We start from the raw sequence: 21,158 nt of genomic DNA on the forward strand, positions 1-21,158 counted from the left end.
CAGTGTGGCCTTTTAGCCAACTTTAAAATAATTCAGTATCGTTCTATGCCATTGCTTCACCTGTCAGATTTCATCATTTAACAGTATAAAAATACAGTATTAGCTTTTTTGTTGTACTTCTATTTCAAACAAACGGTCATTAATTTAGTAAATCATATTTAATTTTTGCTGTAAAAAGCATCCTACCTTTTGCAAGGCAGCCCACTCACAGATTACTAACGCAACACTAATCCTCTGCAAGGCAGATTTCGAATTCAAATGGAAAAGCAGTAGTTGAGCTAGTGATTCAGCTGGTTTTATTTCTTGAGGAACGGTATTTACACTTGGATCACAAATACAGCAGCAAAGTGCTCCTAACAACCTTGACCAAAGAAGGGAAAAAAAAAAAAAAAAGTGTTACAGTAACATTAGTCTCACTCCTTGGTTCATGCTTTAAAGACAAAGTTAAATGTCTCAGATAAGTTAGATTTTAGCAAAAATTTTACAAATTAACTTTTTTAGATTATATATTGTTTTTGTATTTTTTTTTCATATTTTCCACAAACTGACTTTGCTGCCATCACCCGGGCTCGCATAACAACATAATCCCTGGTTGCCAGATCTTCTGTAATGCTGTCTGCACCAGCAATATATTCCTGTATCACTTCTTTGTTCTGGGTTTGACCTTGGCGCAGCTTGCCACCTGCTTTCTCCTATGGAATAAATACAGAAGTAGTAAGAAATCTTGTCTGTTTTGCTTTCCAAAGTTTTCTGTATTTCAGGCAAAAAAAACAAACCCTATGAATTCACATTTCCATATTAAATTATAATTGTTCTATGCAGTGATATGGAAAATATCCACACCAGATTTGATTGTACATTAGTCCAGGATCTCTGAATAACTGACAGTGACTTTTGAAGGTGCTTAAATCATAGATAGATGACTATGAGCTATTGCTGAGGCCCTGCACTGCTAAATGTGTGGCCTGGTTTGAATATTAACTAACTTATCTAAGCCAGTATGCTGCTAGACCTCCAGTTTGAATCTGAGGCCAGAACAAGTGAAGAAGAAAAACACCATATGACAGTTTCTCACGAGTAAAGTAATCCTGAGAAAGCGAATTCAATTCTGCAAAACAGAAGTTGGAGAAATGATACACATAGGTGCTACAGATCAGATATGAAAACATGTTGAAATAAGAAGTATCTAGAACCTTATAAAACAGTAGAGGGTTTACAAGGAGCACAGTGCATAGTTTGATCCATCCACAGATAGGTAAGGGTACACTACAGCAGCACAGGAGTAGACACTTCCTACATCGATGTAAGCAACATCAACAGAAACACCCCTTCCATCAACTTACAACTCCTGTAACATCAACCCTTTGAGAGGTGGTAGCGAGGTCAACTGAAGACTCCTTCCATCAATCTAACCTCATCTACACCAGGGGTTAGGTTGACCTAACTATAGTGCACTGGGTGCAACATTTTTCACAACCCCGAGTGACAAGTTTTAGGTATAGACCAGGTCTAAGGAGTATTTACTATATGGAGAATTAGAGTATCTGCCAGAGAGGCTCTGAGGCATTTGTGAGTGAACTAATGTTTAAATTACATTTAGTTAAACAACTTCTATTAATTGCACAATAGGCTTTATTACATACATTTGTATTTGGCCTTGACAAAATTATTTATATAAAGAAGAAAAATTGTGCCATAGCTGTAATATTAGCGTCAAAGCTTACCAAAAGAAATTGTCATTTTAAAGTTCTTATACAGGGCCAAGTTGTGCCATTTAGGTACTGGCTTGTGTCAGGGTGATGCAAAACTGTACTGCTGCAAGTGGAACCCCAGTAGGGACTATATTTCCTTGAATGGCCACATACACAAGTAGTGGGACTGCTCTGCAGGCTGCTGTAGGGATTCATAGTTCCACCTCTATGGTGGTAACGCCCACAGAGTCTTGGGGTCAATAGCGCTCTCCTTCCTTTCTACACAGGCCAGTCACACAGTTTTGTTACAGCACCTCAGTAATCACTGGTTTCCTTGATTTCCCACAAAGGTTTTAAAAATCTTTACCTTTAATCTGGCTTTTACTTCTAGCAACATATTTAAATCAATAGGCAAGTGAGAAGGCTGCATCATTAAGCAGAGCCAGGCTCCCATCCACGGACAAGCCGCTGCTACCACGTATTGTACTGATGCTTTGTTTAACAGTTCCAGCCACACCTTGAGGGAGGAAAAAAAAAAATTGTGTACATTAGAAATACGTATCATGGTATCTATTCAAACATTTGATGAACACGACGTCCAAGATCTAGGAACAGTTTCACAACGATCATAGTGAAATCAATGTATAGCAGGATAACGCCATGCAATTATGTAGACTGAAGGTCATGCATCTGACAAAGGGTGGTATAAAGAGAGCATAGTCATAAGCTAAATAAATACCTTGTGAATAAGGTCCAGAATATCTTGGCTGCTTTCTAAAATACAAAACTGAAAAATGTGCCTCAACATATCTTGCAGGATGGGAGTTAGCCAGGCTGAAGAACTCTGAAGACAGGGATATGATGAGTGAGAGAAAATTCCAATATACAATGTAAATTTAAACATATACTATTTTAGGTTCTCGCTATTAAAGTGGCACCCACCTCTACCCAGAGCAGAAGTAGGCCACAAATGTTTTCCACATAACTTGTAAGAGTTATCAAGTGACTCAAAGACAATGCAATGCACTTCTGTATTGTAATTGATAGGTGGTATTATAAGTATTAGTTCTTACCTGGTCTTGGGTAGATAACAGCGTAAATAAAGTTTCCAATGCTGCTTTTCGAACAGATGATATAGTATGATGCAAGAATGGCCATACACGTGGGACCAAAATGGTGAGTGACTGCTGAATACTGGAACATTTTGAGGGGTGTAAGAGAAAGGAAATTAAAAAAATGTAAGTTCATTTTGTTTAAACCCAGTTATAATATTTAATTAAAAGGGACGTTTTTGAAGGAAAAATAGAAAAGTAACACTGTGTATTCCCCAGGCCATGTTAAGTGCAGGATCAAGTTATAGCTCAACTACAATGGTCAAAATAAATGGTTTGAGTTGCGGTTTTTTTTTTTTGGTGTTTACTCGTGAATGGCAAAATTCAGAAGCTTGTCCAAATTAGTAAGGTCCTACTGTAACTATATGCTTAATTGCTATGGCTTCTTCCACACTCAAAATAGAGTATGTCCCCCTTTCCCCACCTCCACCCCAACAAGCACATACATAGAAATAAGCACATTTCATTTTAAAGGTCAGTCAGAATTTCTTCATCTGTCATGCAGTTAAGCATTAAGGATGAAACTTTTCTTTAGCTAACTCCTTCTGCCTGATAATGAAAATAGTTATTACACATCAACTCATCGGAGATACCACGTTCCATGCAATGGAGTGAATTACAAAGTTTCTGCCTTAACTCTGATTTTTCCTGCTTGAGATTTTAATATTGGCACGAACATTGTGAGAATATACTGAAAATGTTGCAATTATAATATCTGAGACTAGAGGTAAGGATGGAAAGCTCTGTAAGGTGGCTCTCTCAAAACAGATTGTTTTCATAATTTATATGAGAACCTTCAACCAAGGCATCTCATTGATGATTCCTGAAAGATTTAATGGCATAATTCTATCTAGAGAAAGGAACTCTAGTGATTTATTGTCTTCATCAAAGCCCCAAGGTGAAATATTTCTTCACTTTATTGTTGTGGAAAAGTTAACTGCTGTAGTCTAGCTATTGGATAACCATAACTAAACTTCTAAAAGGAAACAAAAATCAGTTACTGCAATAAATCTAAATGAATCAAAAGCCTGTACACGCAAAACAAAGAGGCAAATATTTATTAATAAAACCACTGATTAATCCAAACAAATGTTTTACCAATGCTTTAGTCTTTAAAGGCAGTGATTTACAGCTATGAAAGAGTTATTATTGTCCTGCGAATAAACAGCATGTACACAAGATTGTGAGATAGTGAGAGACAGAAGCAGAAGACAATGGAGGAATTGGGAGGAAAAAATTATAAGGAAGGGAAAACAAAACAGGTGGAGGAAGATTAGAGATTGAGAAGAGGATTTTATTTTTAGATATTCAATTTACCTCCTAAGATTAAGGATATAGAGTTGAACCCTCCCATAGGCAAATCTTTTTTCCCCCCCATAGAAAAGCTTCATTCAAAAACGGAGATTCATAATGGGTCTGCATCCTTTGTCAATGTAAAAGCCCCCACTGACTTTTAGTGGTGTGGGGCCACCACTAAACTGCAATATCCACACTATGCTACAGTGAATTAAAACACCTTGATTGAAGCTGTTTGTTAGTGTGGTAAAATCAAAACTCCCAGAGATCATCATATGGGTCTTCCCCAAAAATTCCACTGAGTTACTGCAAATCATGAAAGCAGATTATATACACCCAAGAAGTGGTACAAAGTACGTAATTTCCAGATTCACACCCTGGTATAGCCAAGCTCCTACTAAAAAGGTATCAAAAGGATAGATGTGTCTCCACTTCTAATTCTGGCATTAATGAACTCGCTGTTTAAATAAGTGAGGGTCAGAGGTTGAGTGAAAACATTAGTTTTCTCGGTCATGATTTATACTTTTTCATTTCCTGTTTCGAGCAAAAAAACGTGGCCCTCTACTAATTTACCTGCTGATGTGTGGGAGGCAACAAGGGGAATCAGCAGCAGCATAAGCTACTTGAAAACAGAAGACTGAGAATGCCACTTAGTTTCATCTTTAGAACATTCCCAAAAGTCTCTTTATGAAGTTATGTAAACTAGATTATACCTATATAGAGTCACATATCAATACATACAAAACAGAGAATTAGGTGAACCCAAACCAACACAGAAGTGTCATAATACATGGCAGTAAAGTCACATGTCATGCATTAAATTGTTAATAGTTAAAATTTTACTTGTACAATAAACTGGTTTATTGTGGCTTTTAAAATATCAAAACTACATTTTTTACCCTTCACGCCCCACCCCAGCCCCCAAAATAGCTAAAACGATTTACTCTAATGGTAATTCAAGTTTCTACATCACAGTGAAATTTCAAAACATACGGTTGCTGGAAAGAAAGGAGTTGCAGAATAGCTTGGAAGCCTTAAGTAAAAGATGGATTTTTATTTAATTGTTTTAAAGGGCGAGGGAAGAGACACAAGGACAAGAGCCATATAATACACAACAGAAAACAAACTCAGACCATCAGCTGGACAGAAGGGAAAAATCCCAAAGGCTTAGTATTACTTTAAAAAGTCATTATGATGCAACTTGAACCCTTGGATTTAATTCACAGTAGCTTCTCATAGAATCTCTCTACTTTGATTTCCTAAAGAACTCAATTATTTGTTTCTACACTGCAAATAACAAACTATAGGCCTCAATGTGAGACTATTGTAAGTAAAAGCAGCAGTGGTCAGAACACATCAGCTGTCGAGCCATTATCAAGCGTTCTGTAGCCATCATAACAAAGGAAAATTAAGAAGAGAGCTGAACAAGGATACTAAATTGTTACAGGAAACTCCTTTATGCATATAGGATGGCATGGAAGAACACATGAAGGTGCTTATGAGAAAAATCTGAACAGGCAAAGAAGATTGGCATTTTTGGTGAAAGAGGGGGGCCTCAATAGTGCATAAGTAGTGATCGCTAGGGCAGGACTAGACCAAAAAGGAACATAAAGGTGAACCTGAGTAGTGTATTTCATGCAGTAAAAATGGGCAAGCTAGGAGGGGGGTGCTAAGGGTGGATGGTGACATGGCCAGAGCTACAAGTCCAGATAAATACATTCAAAACACTGCTGCAAAGATTAAAAGGGTGGAAGATAACATTTGGGAAGAACAGAGAGGCAGTGACAAGCCGCGATGTAGTGTATGCCCCACACTGGCACATAAGGGGTTAACAGAGCCATAGGGAGGCTGCACAGAAGGCCACCAATCACAGAAGGGCTTATAGGAGCAGCCAATCAGGCCCATGCTCCCCCAGCTGTTAAAAAGGGCTATGACAGTATAACTAAATAAATTTGAGGTAGTGGTTTTTTTGGTCTCCACTATTAAATAATGGACTAGAGTTTTTAAAAAATGAATCTCCCTGATGTATGAGTAGGGATGACAAAAATATAGTGAGATGGTCTCATCCTTTACAAAGGGATACACTGGTAACATTTAATCAGGTAGACAAGACAATCAGAGGAGACAGATAAAAGAAAAAAGAATAATGGAGAAAAGAGGACAAGCGTAAATTTATTAAAAGTCTGCCTAAGTTTTAAACGCAAGTTTTAGTATACAGAATCAGGTTTTCTTTTTTTTTTTTTTTTTTTTTGGGGGGGGGGGGGGGGATTCTGTTTACTGAGCAGAAGCCAACATGGATTTGTCCAGTTTCTTCTATTTACTTGGTTCCTTGCATCAGTGATACAGCCAGTGGTTCTGTGAATAAGATAGATTTATTCCTTTGCATTTTGCTAGGGGTCTGACCCCAAAGCCCTTGGGTGTGTGTTGCATAGGTGTAACTCTCCCATTATAGTCAACAGGGTTTGTGTATAAGAAGTCTGCAGAATGGGGCAGTTTAGTGCAGGATAACAGCTCCCACTTAGAACAACAGAAATAATTAAGGGTCATGCATAAGTAGTGGCTATTGCTTTTTAACCTTTAATTTCTTAACAAAGAGTGGTGCTAAATCTAGTGACAAAGTGTGTTAAATTTTGGTTCTAGATTATTAGTGTGTCCTAAAACAGAAAGTGCACTGCCCTTTAACAGCCTTTGACCAACTTACAAAATCTGTCCTCAAATTTATACCAGCGTCCATTTACTGCAGAAAGATACCTTCCCAATATTATTATGCATTATCTCCTCCATATACAGTGTAATTTGCTATAAATTTAGATTATTCCAATATGAACTGCTTCAGTAACAAATGCTTAGATCTGTCTCCTAAGTAGTAGCTGGAAAGAGGTACCTGCATTTTTGGACCTGAGGATAAGTTAAAAGGGAGGAAAGAAGGATCATGATGCTGTTTGTAGAAGCTGTCAGATCATCCAATTCCAGAAGAGCATCCCACAGTGTATTAAGAATAAAGGGCACCTAGAGGAATAAGCACAAGGGGAGAAGTTATCTTACAAAGAGAGAGAAAAATAAGTCAGTCTTCTATATAACAAAATGAGGAATTAAAAATTTGTGTACTGCACTATAAACATTGCTTTCTTGTTCAGCTCCAAGATGAACTTTTCAAAGTCAAAATGTAGAAAATAAGCCATTCACCTTTTGTGACTGAAGATGAACAAGGCTTTCCACTACTGGTACTAAAGATGCTGCAGCAACAGCTCGGACATCGTCATCCAGGTCTTGGAGACCTTCAATTATTGCAGGCAAGACTTTAGGCAATAAAGTATTAATCGTATCCTAAAAAACAAGTTTAATTCATAAATTGAATGAGGAAACATTTGTTTAACTGAATCTCTTTTCCACAATCTCAGAGTCCTCTTCTTTCTCTTTTAAAAAAGAAAACAAGCAAAAAAACCCAGACAACCACCTCCCCCCTGCAGTTTGGTCAGAAACAGAAATAGCAACCATTCTGAATAGTTAAAAAGCTACCATTCATGAAAGAAAGCTAATCTTATAAATTGACTGAATTTGTCCTACAAATATGCCTCAGCCAGAACCTTCAGTACACTTTCGTTATTCCACTATTAGAACCCCTAAATGGCAGTCTTCAGTTGTACCAAGCCATAGTGTTTTACCACAGGGGGGGAGGGAGAAGGAGGAGGAGGCAGTCACCACGGGATATGGTTTCATTTAATATGCCATATATTTTAAACATGTGTTTCTTGAAAACAAATGACAGCATCAAATTCATATATCACCTTCTAGTCTCTTCACTTCTGTTTCTGGAGTTTTACAATAAGTCTCTGTGAAAGGAAATTTTTTGTAGCGTTAGCGACTTTGAATAGGAACAACACAACAAACAGGTGACTGATTACCTGACGAATTGCCAATGCATACTTTATTCCTAGCAGACCGCCATGTCTCACTTCCCATTGATCTTGTGTGAGCAACTTCAGGAGAATATCCACAGTTTTATGAACTCCAGTCTCATTCATATGTTTCAATACTACTCCCAAAGTCTGAGCACAAGTCTCACGTACTGGTGCTACAACCTAGGACATAGTGAATGATGGACATAAATCAAAGCATTTCTACATGAAGTCTGACATGGAAAGAGATTAGCAAATCTAAGAGTTGACACTTACTTCATCTGAAACAAAGTCTCCGAATCTGTCTAATGCAAACACACAAAGGAGTCTAATAACTAAGTCTTCCAGCCATTCCTGATGCTGCTGAGCCATCTGTTAAAGGAAATTAAATACCATTTGCTAAATTAGTTCATAGAAAGATTCTCAAGATTCCTTTTCTTCACCATACTGAGAAGATTGTATCACAGTAGTTAAACTTGTGACTAATTGTGTATCTGCATTACAAGCAGATTTCCCGCCCCAATCACCTAATTCTCCAGTAGTGAAATTAATCCACTGCATGGAGGGGCACCACAAGGTCACAAGCACCACTTAAGCCTTGCACAACTTCTGTACAGCGGGACTACAAGTGGAGCCACTGTGCAAGTGTGCGTGTGCTGAGGAAAGGGTCTCCACATGGACCCCAAATGGGTCACAAAGGCCTGCCACAGGATACATGATGAATCACTATGGTTCCAATATCTACAACTGGGCATAGGGCAGTCTTGGACTCTAGACCTGGGTTTGGAAAGAGGCTGGCTTCACTTCGTCAGTACCTCCGTGCTCTACTCATAGGACACTTGAACATCCAGGCTTTTATGGGACTGAACCATATATGAAGAGTTAAGTGGTCACATCAAAAATTACTTTTCGGGGGTGGAAGAGCCGCCAAACAGAATTTAGGAACTTTTCCCTTATCCAAATAAGAGGCGAACTACTTGGAAATTTCTGCCTCACTTTTAGAACAACTGGAAACATCAGCAAAGATGCATTGATTTTAAACTGAACAAATACTACTTGGGCAATACAAGCACACTGCAGATATTAAACAATCTTTTTCCTCCTCTGCATTGGTCAAGGTGGGCAAATTGTGACACTATTCAGATGTTAAAAAAGAAAAGCTGTAACAGTTGATATTTTATGTACTCATCTAGTTACTAGGTCCAGTTTTGTTACTATATACCCATCTCTAATGTGTATTAATACTTCTAAATATTATTAAAATTTTAGAAAATCTTAAGACTCACAAACACTAAATAATGCCCATTCCCTACTATACAAGCCAGTTACTGAACCTTGTAATAGTTGTTTGAACACATTTACAAACAGAAGTCTAAAATAAACCAAGTATTATTTTATTCTAGGAAAAGAGATAGAATGAAAGCAACCAATTTCTGCTAAGCCCTGCTCTAGTTAAGGTATCCTCCATCTCTATTTAGACTAAGAAGTTAAGTTCACTAGGATCTAGAGACTGAACACTATACAAATGCTAAAAGACATTACCAAAACCACCTTCACCTCAAAAGCCCCCTTGAATTATTAGCTCTCCACCACTTCCCCCAAAAGTTATTTTAATATTCATGAAATTTATGTAGTTTTATTTCTATACTTGTTATTTACTTTATTCTTCCCAGTTCTGCCAATGAATTGCAATCTCCATAGGACAAGTGCATTTTCAAACAATAAAAGAACTAAAGGCTATACAATTTAAAATACCTTCAATGGCTAAATATTTAGGTTCATGTTCTCCCATCCTTATTCACAGAGTATTCTGCAAAAAGTTCCAATGGGGGCAAATACAACCTTGCATGGATGCAAAAAGGAGAGATGGCAGCTTGTACCTCTCTGCCCACCTCACTCCTTCATCCCCGGGTAATGGGCTCCCAGTGCTGGGTAGGGCAGCCCAACTTCCATATCTATGGCAGTGGCCTCTCTGGGCCACTGCAAAGTTACAGCCCAGCAATTCTGCACAAGTATGTCTCTCACATGCGCCCTCACCCCAAGGGAAAAAAACAAAAATAAAAAACCCTGATCATCCTCTACACCACGGGCTCTTACAGACCCGACTACTTTCCACTTGCTCTGCAATTGGGGTGAGGCATTTATGCCTTCCTTAAAGTCCCTTTTGCAACAGCCAACTCAAGAGGATTGTACAACAACTATGTGAAGAAGGGTGGCAGAAGTTAGCAGGTATTTCTAAAAACGTACTATGGGCTACTATATCAATAGCACACTCAAGTGCTCTTTTTAAATAAATGGGGACTGCCTTCTAAATACGTCTTCCTGGTTTAGTAATCCAAAGCAAGCCAATGGAATCAGCTTTCCTATTAGAAAGCATTATACAACTTGCTTTATAATCTAAAAGCCATTTTAGTTAAATTAGGTTTGTTAAATTAGCCAAACTATTTTATGCTGCAGAATTTGGCTTGTCATAACTTTGGAACATATTGATTCCAATACTTGCTAATGGCAAAGCTGATTCCTGAAATCCAAGTTTGCACTCAATTGTCAATGCAGAGGCTCTTTGTTCAAGTTTTTGTTTTTGTTTTTTAAAAAGGTGATTTACATTCTGTCATTAGATTACACCTTTTACAGCCACTCCCACACTCCTAGATTGCCTCTATCATCTGTGTATCCCAATTTTAGTATTTGCAGAGAAGAGTTCTACAGGTTGCAAAAGAAGCCACACTTAAATATTGCTTGGTCTCTCTTTCAATAAGCTGATCATCATCAATCATCATCGACTTCTAATTTTACCTCTTCTACAGTACTGTCTCCCATTTTGCCACCACTTTTCCCATGTGCTTTAAGTATTTCCCTCAGCGCAGTGCCTGCACCATGCCGAACCTAAAACGTGCAAGAGGGGGGAATAAAAACAGACCAATTATTTTTTTTAATATCTACAAATGCTCAGTATCAATTGAAGAAGTTGGAAAATGTTCAAACAATATAAACTGCTTTTCCTTCCAGTAACAAGTTCTGAATGCTTCAGATCTGGTGACATTTTATAACATTTACACATACGTGGGAAGTTTCTGGTCAAAGGTGATGGAAATCAGTAATGAGATTTCCCTGATCTTCCCAAGAAGTCTTCAGCGTTTCTCTAAAGTCTGATTATGGAGAAGGATGTCATTTTTATTAGGTTTTATTTTTTTGTGTTATGAGTGCCAGATAATTCTCAGTAGAGGTTCCTTCAGAGACATATAGAGTTATTATACCAAAACTCCTTTACTGATGCTGGATGAAGTTTTAGAGTGACTGCACAAAATCTTCCTAACCATATCAAGGGATTGCAATATTTCTTAGTAGATTAAGAGCAGCAAGCATGTGGGTTACTTATATGTAATTATGTTTATTCTAAGATATCATTATATAGGACTCAGGCTCTTAGATGACTGCATAATAGTCAAGACAGATCTTCCCTCCATCTCCACAAACATTCCAATCTTAATTATCACTGCCTTAGCATCCACTAGACCCCTCTCAGTCAGTTCCTAAATGCACATGCAGCAATAGCTCCTTTACAAATACCAACTACAAACACAAAAAAGTGAATTTTCTACACGACAACCATGAGGGCAGACAATCTAAACTTTGAAAAACACCACACCATCCAGCAACAGAACTTCATGGGGTGGTAGATGGGTGAAATAGTGTGTGTGTGTGTGTGTGTGGATATCAAAGAAACAGAATTTTAGGCAAACAATTTTTCCTTCTAAAGAGGTATTCCTGCACTTTGAGTGTAAACACTTGAGGGACATTTCTCAGAGCCAGAAGTAAGCATAGTCAGAAGGAGACATTCTGAAAGTTTTTACTGTTAAACAATGAGGCAGAATACAGAGCCACACAAGTCATCCCTTAGAATAGCAAATTATAGGTGAGAGTTAGGGGCTACCACCAATCTGAAATACAGGCACTAGACATCAAAATCCAGAACCAAAGAATCTTTCATTAACACTAAAACCAAGTATTAGCACCAGTACAGTAGGCTATGTGAGCTCTAAGCATGACCAGTGGTGGAGACAAAGCCATGGATCTAAAAACAATAATATTAATAATAAATAAAATAATAAAAAAGTCCTGCTCCCCAGGGAATCAATTCACTGGTGGTGGCTTGCAACAATCAGTCTTCTAGGTTCTGATGGTCTTCATGATTCTATTAACCAAAGCAAGAACCAATGGAGACCCAAATCCCTCAAAAATGCTCTGGGAACTCAGTATGTGACCATATAAACAATTCACTGTGACTCCATTTGTACATGCATATCAGCTTCCATAGCAGAGTACAAAGTTAAGGAGTTATATCAAACAGCTGTATTAAGGAGCAGAGGTAAAATATTTCCTCAGTTGTCTGGGAAGCCATTCAGCCCTAAATTCTCTGAGGTTACATGAAAGGCAGGGTGAAGAAGCCCTAAGCCTTCCGTTTCAATCCTAATGTAGAGATGCTGAATGCACCAAAGTGTATATTTCTATATAGAGCCAAAAGACAAGGTATTGAGGCAGAGACTACACTCACCATTTTTAAATCTATAGTTTCATTACTGAAAATATTTTGAAAGTTATAACCAAGTAATTATTAGGATGTTTTTGTCCCATATACAAATTAGTCTCTCCATGAGAATATATATATATATGACAATCTGGAGTCAACCTCTGGAAAGATCTGCCCACCTTCAAAAAGATATGGAAGTATCGGTGTAGTTTCTTCCTCCCCAGCTATATGTCCAAGGAGAAAACACCCGAACAGATTTCAGACAGTCAATTCAGAAAGTGCGGGGGCAGGGGGAAGGAGAGAAGAAGAGAAGAGAGACTATTGCCTTCCCTTAGGTCTCCTCTTTTCTTTCAGCAATAAGATAAAACACAGGATCACTTCCACCAGCAAACTAGAAGCTACCACAAAACAAAAATGAAGTCCAGTTTCTGCTGACTAGAAAGGGGAATGAAAAATGTATCTTTGTATGTACATTTTATAATATTCTACATAGGTGTGATACAAAAACCTATATTAAATTGCTTATAGGCGTCAGACTGAAAGGTGCATTAGCAGAAAGCTTTAGTTCATCTTTAATATGCCTGGAGGATGTATGAATAGAGATGGCTTTGTAATTTACTAAGTGAAACATCCTGTTTTGAGTTGCTCGCTAAAGTAGATGCAGGCTTGTTTCCTCTAGTGCAGTCTACCTCAATGGCTATCTTGAACTGAGGGGACAGTAGACACTGAGGTGGTGGGGTTTTTATTTTATTTTTTATTAGTCTATAGAACAAGGAGAATGTTTGACTTGTAGGAAGTGCTGTCATAGGTAAGTGTATTGTACCACTTTAATCAATATTTTCTCACTAAAATAAAATATAACAAGATATAGTGATTTTGACTCCAAAAAGGGAGATGCACTCTACTTGAGAGCTCATTAAATGAGAGATTTGCAAGAGGCGGTGGGGGAGGAGAAGAATGCAAGGATTTTCTGCAACTGCATGTTATCCCAAAGGTTAAGTGTCTTGTATGTGGTCAAAACATTATCTTGCTCTATTTGTCATGCCATTCCACACATTTTGCAGTCTTAGACTCCACACCACCATATAAAACGTATGCAGCATCACACCAATTATTTGTCCTCATGACTATAGGCATGGTTATATAGTAGTGCTGATAAACTCATGTAGCTCTTCCTTTACAAGTCTTGATGTTTAAGGTTTAACAGAATGGTCTTAAAACATACTCTCTGAACTAAGTTATGAAGTCTGTCTGTTACAGAGTGACAAACATCATATTAGTTTTGTTTAAAGTTGTTTGGGGGTTTTTTTGGACCCACTAACAAACAAAGGCTTTTAAAAATTAAATATTGCTGGCAATTTGTTCTGAGTGGATGCAGATCCTATGGATTCCAGTGAAGAAAGCCACCACATACTGTTTAATTAGTGTGACAACATGAATAAGTTATGGAAATTCAAAGACATGCAATCCAGATGCTTTTCAAGAGCAGTTGCTCTTGGAACACTCAAAAGATGGACACTAAAAGCTTGTATCTGGGAGCAGGGAGGAAGAGTAAAACCTTGTAGGGGGCAGATCTGAAAGTCAGATCACATTCAGAATTTGCTTTTTAAAATTGTGTATTACAAAAGATAGTCACTGAACTGTTTAGGTGACTACATAAAGAACTGTAACTTCATTCTTATGAATTAAGACATTACCGAATGCCTCTCCAGAATGTTGCCCTGGAGTCTGCATTTAGTTATTCTGAGTAAAAACAGATGTTATTTAAAGAAACAAAGCTTACCTAAAAAATACTTAGGCCATCCCACATCAGGGAAAATTAGCACAGACATCTACACCTGTGCCAAGTCCCATTCACTTCAGTGGAACTCAAGGATCCACTATCAGACCTCTGGGCATCTGTGTTGAGTCCTAGTGGAGTAAATGGAACGCAGCACAAGTGCAGAGAACTGCACTTGCAGTCCCTGATGTAGGATCATGGCATAAGCATGAAATGTAAATACAAGTCCCAATTTCTAATGGCATCAATTTCTTATTTGTACAAATTAGATGTAAGGCGGCTATGCATAATTCTTACCTCCCAGGATGGGTTAAAAAGATCATTGCATACTTCTTCACAAAAGCTTTCTAAAGGCCATTCATTTGCCTAAAAACAAAACAAAAATACCCAATCAACAAGAGAGACTATCTAAATTTCCCTAATCGTTAACTTCAGAGTTCCATGTCAAACAGACATACAAACACAAGATGCATCACCACTAGTTTATCCAATAAAGAAGAAAAGTTAATTACTTTGACTTTAGTGTTTTCTCCCACTATGGCTTGTCTACACAGCAAGTTAGACCTTGTGTACCCTAGCTTGCTGTGCAACTGTTTTCCCATATGCTATTTCTCACATCCAAATACAGCTACTCTACAATTTTCCAAGCTTCAGTCTCTTTCCATAATTGTGAATTTCTTCAAAAAGTCTCTGTGATACTGTTTAATTCTGCAGTTATACACTAGAAATTTTAGTCTAAATTAGGTCTGATTAAAAAGGTTCCCTTAATCTTTGTCTCTTATCAGCATTTTCAGAACAAACTATTTATGGGTCACAATGATCTTTTATTACCTTTTACCTGCTCCAGCCTAGCTTTACAATTTAACACCCTAAAAGCACCTAAATTTAAGACTACAACCACCAGCAGTGTTAATCTGCCTACTGAATAAGAAGTCAGATGGTTCTCAAGTGAAGTTCACTGAAGTCACAGATTACCACTAGTCAATTAACAGTGATCTCTCAACCTCACATGCAGTGTCAGGAAAAAAAAAACAAACAAACAAAAAAAAAAAACACTCTGCTCTTGTAGCTGTAGATGAGTTGCAAGTGAAATTCCCTCCTCTTCTGGTTTTGGTAAATTAATGGTAAAACGAACAGAAGAATTTGGGAGCACAAAGTAGTTTAAAAACAAACAACATTGGCCCACATCACCAAGTTATCAATCCCTTAATAAAAGGGGACATACTGTACCTCTTCTGGTGCATTGTCTACCAAAACTTTTGAGTCAGTGGCAGGCTGGTTGATGACAACATTTGCTATTTTTCTGCGCTTTTCTTCTGGTTCCCCATCAGTGCTATCATTGCTAAAAAAGGAAGTTAAAATATGTCATGTTTGTGAATAGAAACATTATGCATTGTAACAGGAGTAATCACTTCCCCTGAGAGTGTCTTGAAAACATTCCTATCAAATTTTTATTTATGTTCATTCTTTAGATGACTTCAGTAGCAAATGGAAGTCTCTCTTCTTAACTAAGCAATATAAGCTGTCAGCTACCAAGTTACATTTAGCTGCTAAATATGTTGGAATGTATTCCTTGTATATAACAGTTACCATGAGCTTTATTATTCAGTGATCTACCCAGTGAGGGATAGGAGACAAGAATACTCAGTGCCACCCCACTTTCCAACCTCTCCCAGCTATTTGAAGAGGGAAATGCAAGATGAAGAATTTTCAAACAATGTCTAGAAGAAACGTATTTTATTGTTGTTGTTTTTTTTTAAATTAATGTAACAGTAGTGGACAATTCCATCGGTACAAATCACTGAGAGGAAAACATACTATAAGTATGTTGGACAAATAAACACGGATTGAGAAAAATTTAGCCACTACTGATCTTCATAAATCCATGAGTTTAATTCAGTACCATCAGGTCCTTAATAACCACCATGAATGTCAGATGTAATATATTACATTATCTACAGAAAGGTTCCCAGCTAAAGGGTTAACTAGAGACCTGGATTCATTGTGGTTTTTAAAGTAAAGCACAAAACAACAAAATTCTTATAACTAATGTTTTACTGTTAGGGCTATTGGCAGAGACCACTTGAAAGACAGTTACGTTTCACTGGAGAGATTCATCACAATTCTAGGATGGTTAGAAAGGTACCTGAAGTCTAGCCTGTTTCTCTATATGGCAACTGAATTTATGATTAAGGTTGCTGTTTATCCTATCCCTGTTGCTACTGTATTCTGACAGAAACTGCCTTTTGAGGACAACAGTACATCTATATTATGAAGCAATAAAGAATGGTGTATGAATAGTTTATATATTTACTGGAATTATTGAAAGGTGGAACCAAGCTTCATTGAAGAGTTCTCAGACCCAAGCCAGAATGGGAATTTCTGAGCTGGCCCGATAACTTACTATGTTACCAGAAAACAAACAAGAAAGCAATTGCTACAGTACCTTTTCTCATTAGTCTCTACTGCATCCCTGGATCTTTGCTTTGCAAATAGCTTAGCCATCCTTTTAGCTTTATTCTTTTGTCTACTGCTCATACCAGCTCGAAATTCTGAATCAATCAACTCAGCAGCCTGAAGAGTCTAAAAAAATAAGAATCCATTCAATGTCAATCCTGCCTGTATCTAAAGTTCACCCCTCCCCCGCCCCAAGGACAAACAAAAACTAAAAACACCCTCTTGTTCTCACTTCCCCATAGCACCCATCTTACTTGAAACCCAGAGCAGTAGTTTGGCACTGTACTAAATGTGATTAATGTGCAACGTATGAAATTTAAGTGTTCGAAAGACAGAGCAAAATTATAAGTCAAACTTAGTATTTAAAATGTAATGATTTACAATGGCAGAAGCACAAATGAAGCAAACCCACTGTATTATTCCTTGCAGTCAAACAGCCCGAGGTTTTACCTACAGGTTGTTTGTTTACAAGTGAAGCTGAAGTAGGAGTATAGTCCAAATCCTCATCATTGAACAGATCTTCAGTGTTCATTCCAATTGCAGCTCCCATATCAAGGCCAAGTTTCTTTTGTAACAGTTTTCTTTGTCGTGCTATCCTCTCTTTAGGATCAACTTCACCTAAAAAAGGTCAGCTTTTATACTTCATTTCAAAACACAAATGTCCAACAGATTTACTGCTGAAGACTTGATAAAAATTACAATAGAACTAAAATATTCTAATTTATGAAACAAAACAGAGGTCAACTGTACTTTGATTATATATAAATAAATGCCATAGAAACTTTAAAGCTTTGTAAAATTTCTTTTAACCCAAAACATACTGACCCTTATAAAGATCTGTTTTTGTAACCATATAGCTACCAAATTAAAGTGGCATTAGCTTTCACTAGAAAAGTTCTAGAATACTTTTAAACAGCTTCCATGAGACTCACAGAACTGCATTATATGCATGGGATTTTAAAATAACATTTTTCTGAATTTTGTGGAAAAGCACTTTGGAGGAAGGGAACAAGCAGTTACCATATTGCACAGAGGACTCTGTCAATAACTGGAGCCTTGCTAAATAAAAAAATTAAATATTGTTATTTTGCACATGCACCTATTTTTATGGAAAGAGTTTTCCCCAAAGAGAAACAAAAAGGCCTGACAAAAATGCAGAGAATGAGACATTTCTAATATCTCTGAGTTAAGATGACTCAGATACCCATACATAGTATGTGAACATCTTTACTTCCCTGTTGGAAGCCCGAAAGCCAAGTTTCTCTGGATAGTTTAAAAATACTTAACAAAAACAAGAAAAAAAAACCCCCACACAAAACAAAAAACCCCCAACCACTGTATCCAAGCCTCTTCTATACTAGTTCCCCCAAAACTAGTGTCTTCTGATGGAGAGCTGGATTCTGTAGAAGGGGAAAGATGGTTTTATGGTTGGGTTTGGAACCGGAGTCTGCTCAGAATCTAGTCCCAGTTTTGCCACAAACTTCATGTGTTAAGTTGTGTAAGTCTCATCTGTAAAGTGAGGATAATGGTACTTGCCTACCTCTCAAGAAACTTGCAAAGCTTAATTAAAGCTTGTGAAGCGCTTAGCAACTAGATACCAGGACAGTTAGGCACTTCAAGATTACATACAAATGAAAGGAGTTCAACTAATTGAACAAGGCCACAAGCTACATATAAGCCTAGAAATCTAGCGGGTAAACTTTGGTTTCTGTAACCTATATCTAGAAATTCCTAGAATGAGCAATCTGAAGTGGTGTCATCCACCTTTGGTTTTTGCCACTGCTGCCTTCACAACTAGGGATGGACAAGTGCCAGCTGAAGACAGCAAGCAGAAAGGAAGTGACTTATCAAGCGGTGAGATCAGGCTCTACACACCCTTTCAATGTTCAATTTAACACTGAGTCAGATGGCTCATATTGCCAGGACCTTTGGGGGAAACTCAGATATATGGATTTAATTATAATCATGCCCATAATCCTGTAAATTCACACATTTAAATGTGGGATTACAAAAGCCAACAAAATAAAAAGAGAAAGTCAAACAGCTGCCACTACCTAGAATAGTCCATTTTCCTTGTCCTGAACCATCTTGAAGGCATATAGTGACTCTTCCAAGACTACAGAGCCATTATTTATGTTTGTCCAACAAGAGCATAACGTTTGATGTACTTTTACACATTAATTCACAGAATATTTTCATAACATAGAATCACAGAAGAGTAGGACTGGAAGGGACCTTGAAAATTCATCTAGTCCAGTCTCTTGCACTCAAGGCAGGACTATGTATTAACTAGACTATTTCTGACAGGTGTTTGTCTAACCTGTTCTTAAAAACCTCCAATGATGGAGATTCTCCCTAGGAAATTTGTTCCAGTGCTTAACTACCCTCAGTTAGGAAGTTTTTCCTTAATGTCCAACCTTAACCCCCCTTGCTGCAATTTAAGCCCATTGTTTCTTGTCCTATCCTTAGAGGTTAACAAAACCATTTGCCATCCTTCTCTTTGTAACAACCTTTTAAGTACTTGAAAACTGTTATGCCCCCGCCCCCCAGTCTTCTCTTTTCTAGATTAAACAGACCCAATTTTTTTCAGTCTTTCCGCACAGGTGATTTTTCTCGCCCTTTAATCTTTTTTGTTGCTCCCCTCTGGAATGACTCCAATTTGGACACATCTTTCCTGAAATGTGGCACCCAGAAATGTACACAATACTCCAGCTGAGACCTTATCAGCACGGAGCAGAGTGGAAGAATTACTTCTCATGTCTTGCTTACAATACTCTTGCTAGAACATCCAGGAATTATGTTTGCTTTTTTTGCAATGGCATTATAATGCTGATTCATTTAGTCTGTGATCTGATCCACTATAATTCCCAGATCCCGTTCTGCAGTACTCCCCCATGGCAGTCATTTCTTATTTTGCATGTGTACAACTGACTGTTCCTTCCTAAGTGGAGTACTTTGCATTTGCCCTTATTGAATTTCATCCTGTTTACTTCAGACCATTTCTTCAGTTTGTCCAGATCATTTTGAATTGTAATCATATCCTCCAAAGCACTTGCAGCCCCTCCCAGCTTGGTATTGGCTGCAAACTTTATAAGTGTACTCTCTATGCCATTATCTAAATCATGTATGAAGATACTGAACAGAACCAGAACCAATCCTTGGTTTATGCTGTAGATAAACATAGCAGATAGCTGAGAACCCTATGTAAATTAATCCACTAAAAAGAAAAGGAAAAAAAAAACCCCACCAGATTCACAGCTACAATTCACTTTCATTTGCAAGATTAACAACAACATTCACCATATACTGTACATAATTTTCTCATTAAAATGGGTGCTCAATTACTTCAAAACAACTCATTCAGACACCTATATTTTTCTAAGAATGGGTACTCTGTAAATACCTGACATCTATTTTTTAGATATCATTGTTTAATAGGGGAATAAAGAGGCATATTTTATCAGAAATCCAGATGCTCTATAAATTCCTTACGAGCCTAAGATCAATGAAGATCAGACAAACAGACACAATGAGGAAGCAGCAAAGTTGATGGATAGGTTACTGGCCTAGAAGTGAGGAGTCCTGGGTTCTATATCCAGCTCAACCACACTGACCTGCTGTGTGACCAGGACAGGATAGATTTGTACTAAAGGGAAGAATCAGGGTTGTGCGGTGAATTAGGGTATTGTCTGTAGGACCCACTCCACCCCATCTCACTTGGAGAAGCTGAAAGGTGTATAGAGAATGAGGCAAGGGACTGCAAGGAGAGAGGGGATGTTCTTATGCTTGAAGAAGGGGAATGCTACCCTAGAGAACTGGATGTTATGCTTGTCTCTGACACAGAATTCCTAGAAAATGCTGGACAAGTCATTGAAGCCAAATGTTTCACAAGTGGATACTAATTGTTTCTTCCTTATTTTCCTGAAAGTCCAACCTGAGGCCCAGAGCCTGACTTGCAAAGTATTGAGCACTTGCAAAGAGAAAGCAACATCAATGAAAGCTATGCTTTAAAGTGCTGTAAAGATGCTCAGTTTTCTGAAAAATTAGGTCCTTGGCATCTCAAGTTGGTCACCCAAAATTACTGGATACTTGACAATTTTGGCCTTAATCTCTGGCCATCTGTAAAAAGTGGATAATTACTCAGATGCTAAAGTGATAAGCACCATAAAAGCTGTCCTGAAGAAGTTAATAATTCTTTATTCAGTGCAGGGTTTGGAAGGCATGTAGCAAAACAAGGCTGGGGTCACACACTGAAGGAGTATAAAAAGAAACAGCGGACAGCTGCTCATTCAGTGAGTACTCTCTCTCCTGCACATTGAATGAAGTCGAGGACCTGGGGAAAAAGTACTAAGTGATCATGTAGATAAAAACTTTATAATACTGCATATGCAC

General features: G+C 37.8%; 1 protein-coding gene across 4 annotated transcripts in view; it reads right to left on the reverse strand.

Moving 5' to 3' along the window:
• The window catches only part of BTAF1 (B-TFIID TATA-box binding protein associated factor 1), a 97,435-nt gene that overhangs the window by 59,034 nt on the left and 17,243 nt on the right, over positions 1–21,158 (reverse strand). For 3 of the 4 annotated variants that reach the window (XR_006292053.1, XR_005226330.2, XM_037905782.2), the window contains exons 5-18: positions 17,179–17,384; positions 16,756–16,892; positions 15,540–15,651; positions 14,607–14,675; positions 10,795–10,884; positions 8,275–8,370; positions 8,005–8,181; positions 7,286–7,426; positions 6,984–7,108; positions 2,765–2,885; positions 2,431–2,535; positions 2,059–2,208; positions 550–692; positions 187–361 (exon numbers count right to left, since the gene is read on the reverse strand). Coding sequence is in view for 2 of the 4 variants with exons in the window: in XM_037905782.2 (XP_037761710.1) it covers positions 187–361; positions 550–692; positions 2,059–2,208; positions 2,431–2,535; positions 2,765–2,885; positions 6,984–7,108; positions 7,286–7,426; positions 8,005–8,181; positions 8,275–8,370; positions 10,795–10,884; positions 14,607–14,675; positions 15,540–15,651; positions 16,756–16,892; positions 17,179–17,384 (1,847 nt within the window). In the remaining 2 variants the exon portion in view is untranslated. The remainder of the gene's footprint in view (positions 1–186; positions 362–549; positions 693–2,058; positions 2,209–2,430; positions 2,536–2,764; positions 2,886–6,983; positions 7,109–7,285; positions 7,427–8,004; positions 8,182–8,274; positions 8,371–10,794; positions 10,885–14,606; positions 14,676–15,539; positions 15,652–16,755; positions 16,893–17,178; positions 17,385–21,158) is intronic. The other variant, XM_037905783.2, reaches the window with a different exon arrangement.

Source organism: Chelonia mydas, chromosome 7, assembly GCF_015237465.2.
Source record: "Chelonia mydas isolate rCheMyd1 chromosome 7, rCheMyd1.pri.v2, whole genome shotgun sequence".
In the NCBI taxonomy this organism is placed as follows: Eukaryota; Metazoa; Chordata; order Testudines; family Cheloniidae; genus Chelonia; species Chelonia mydas.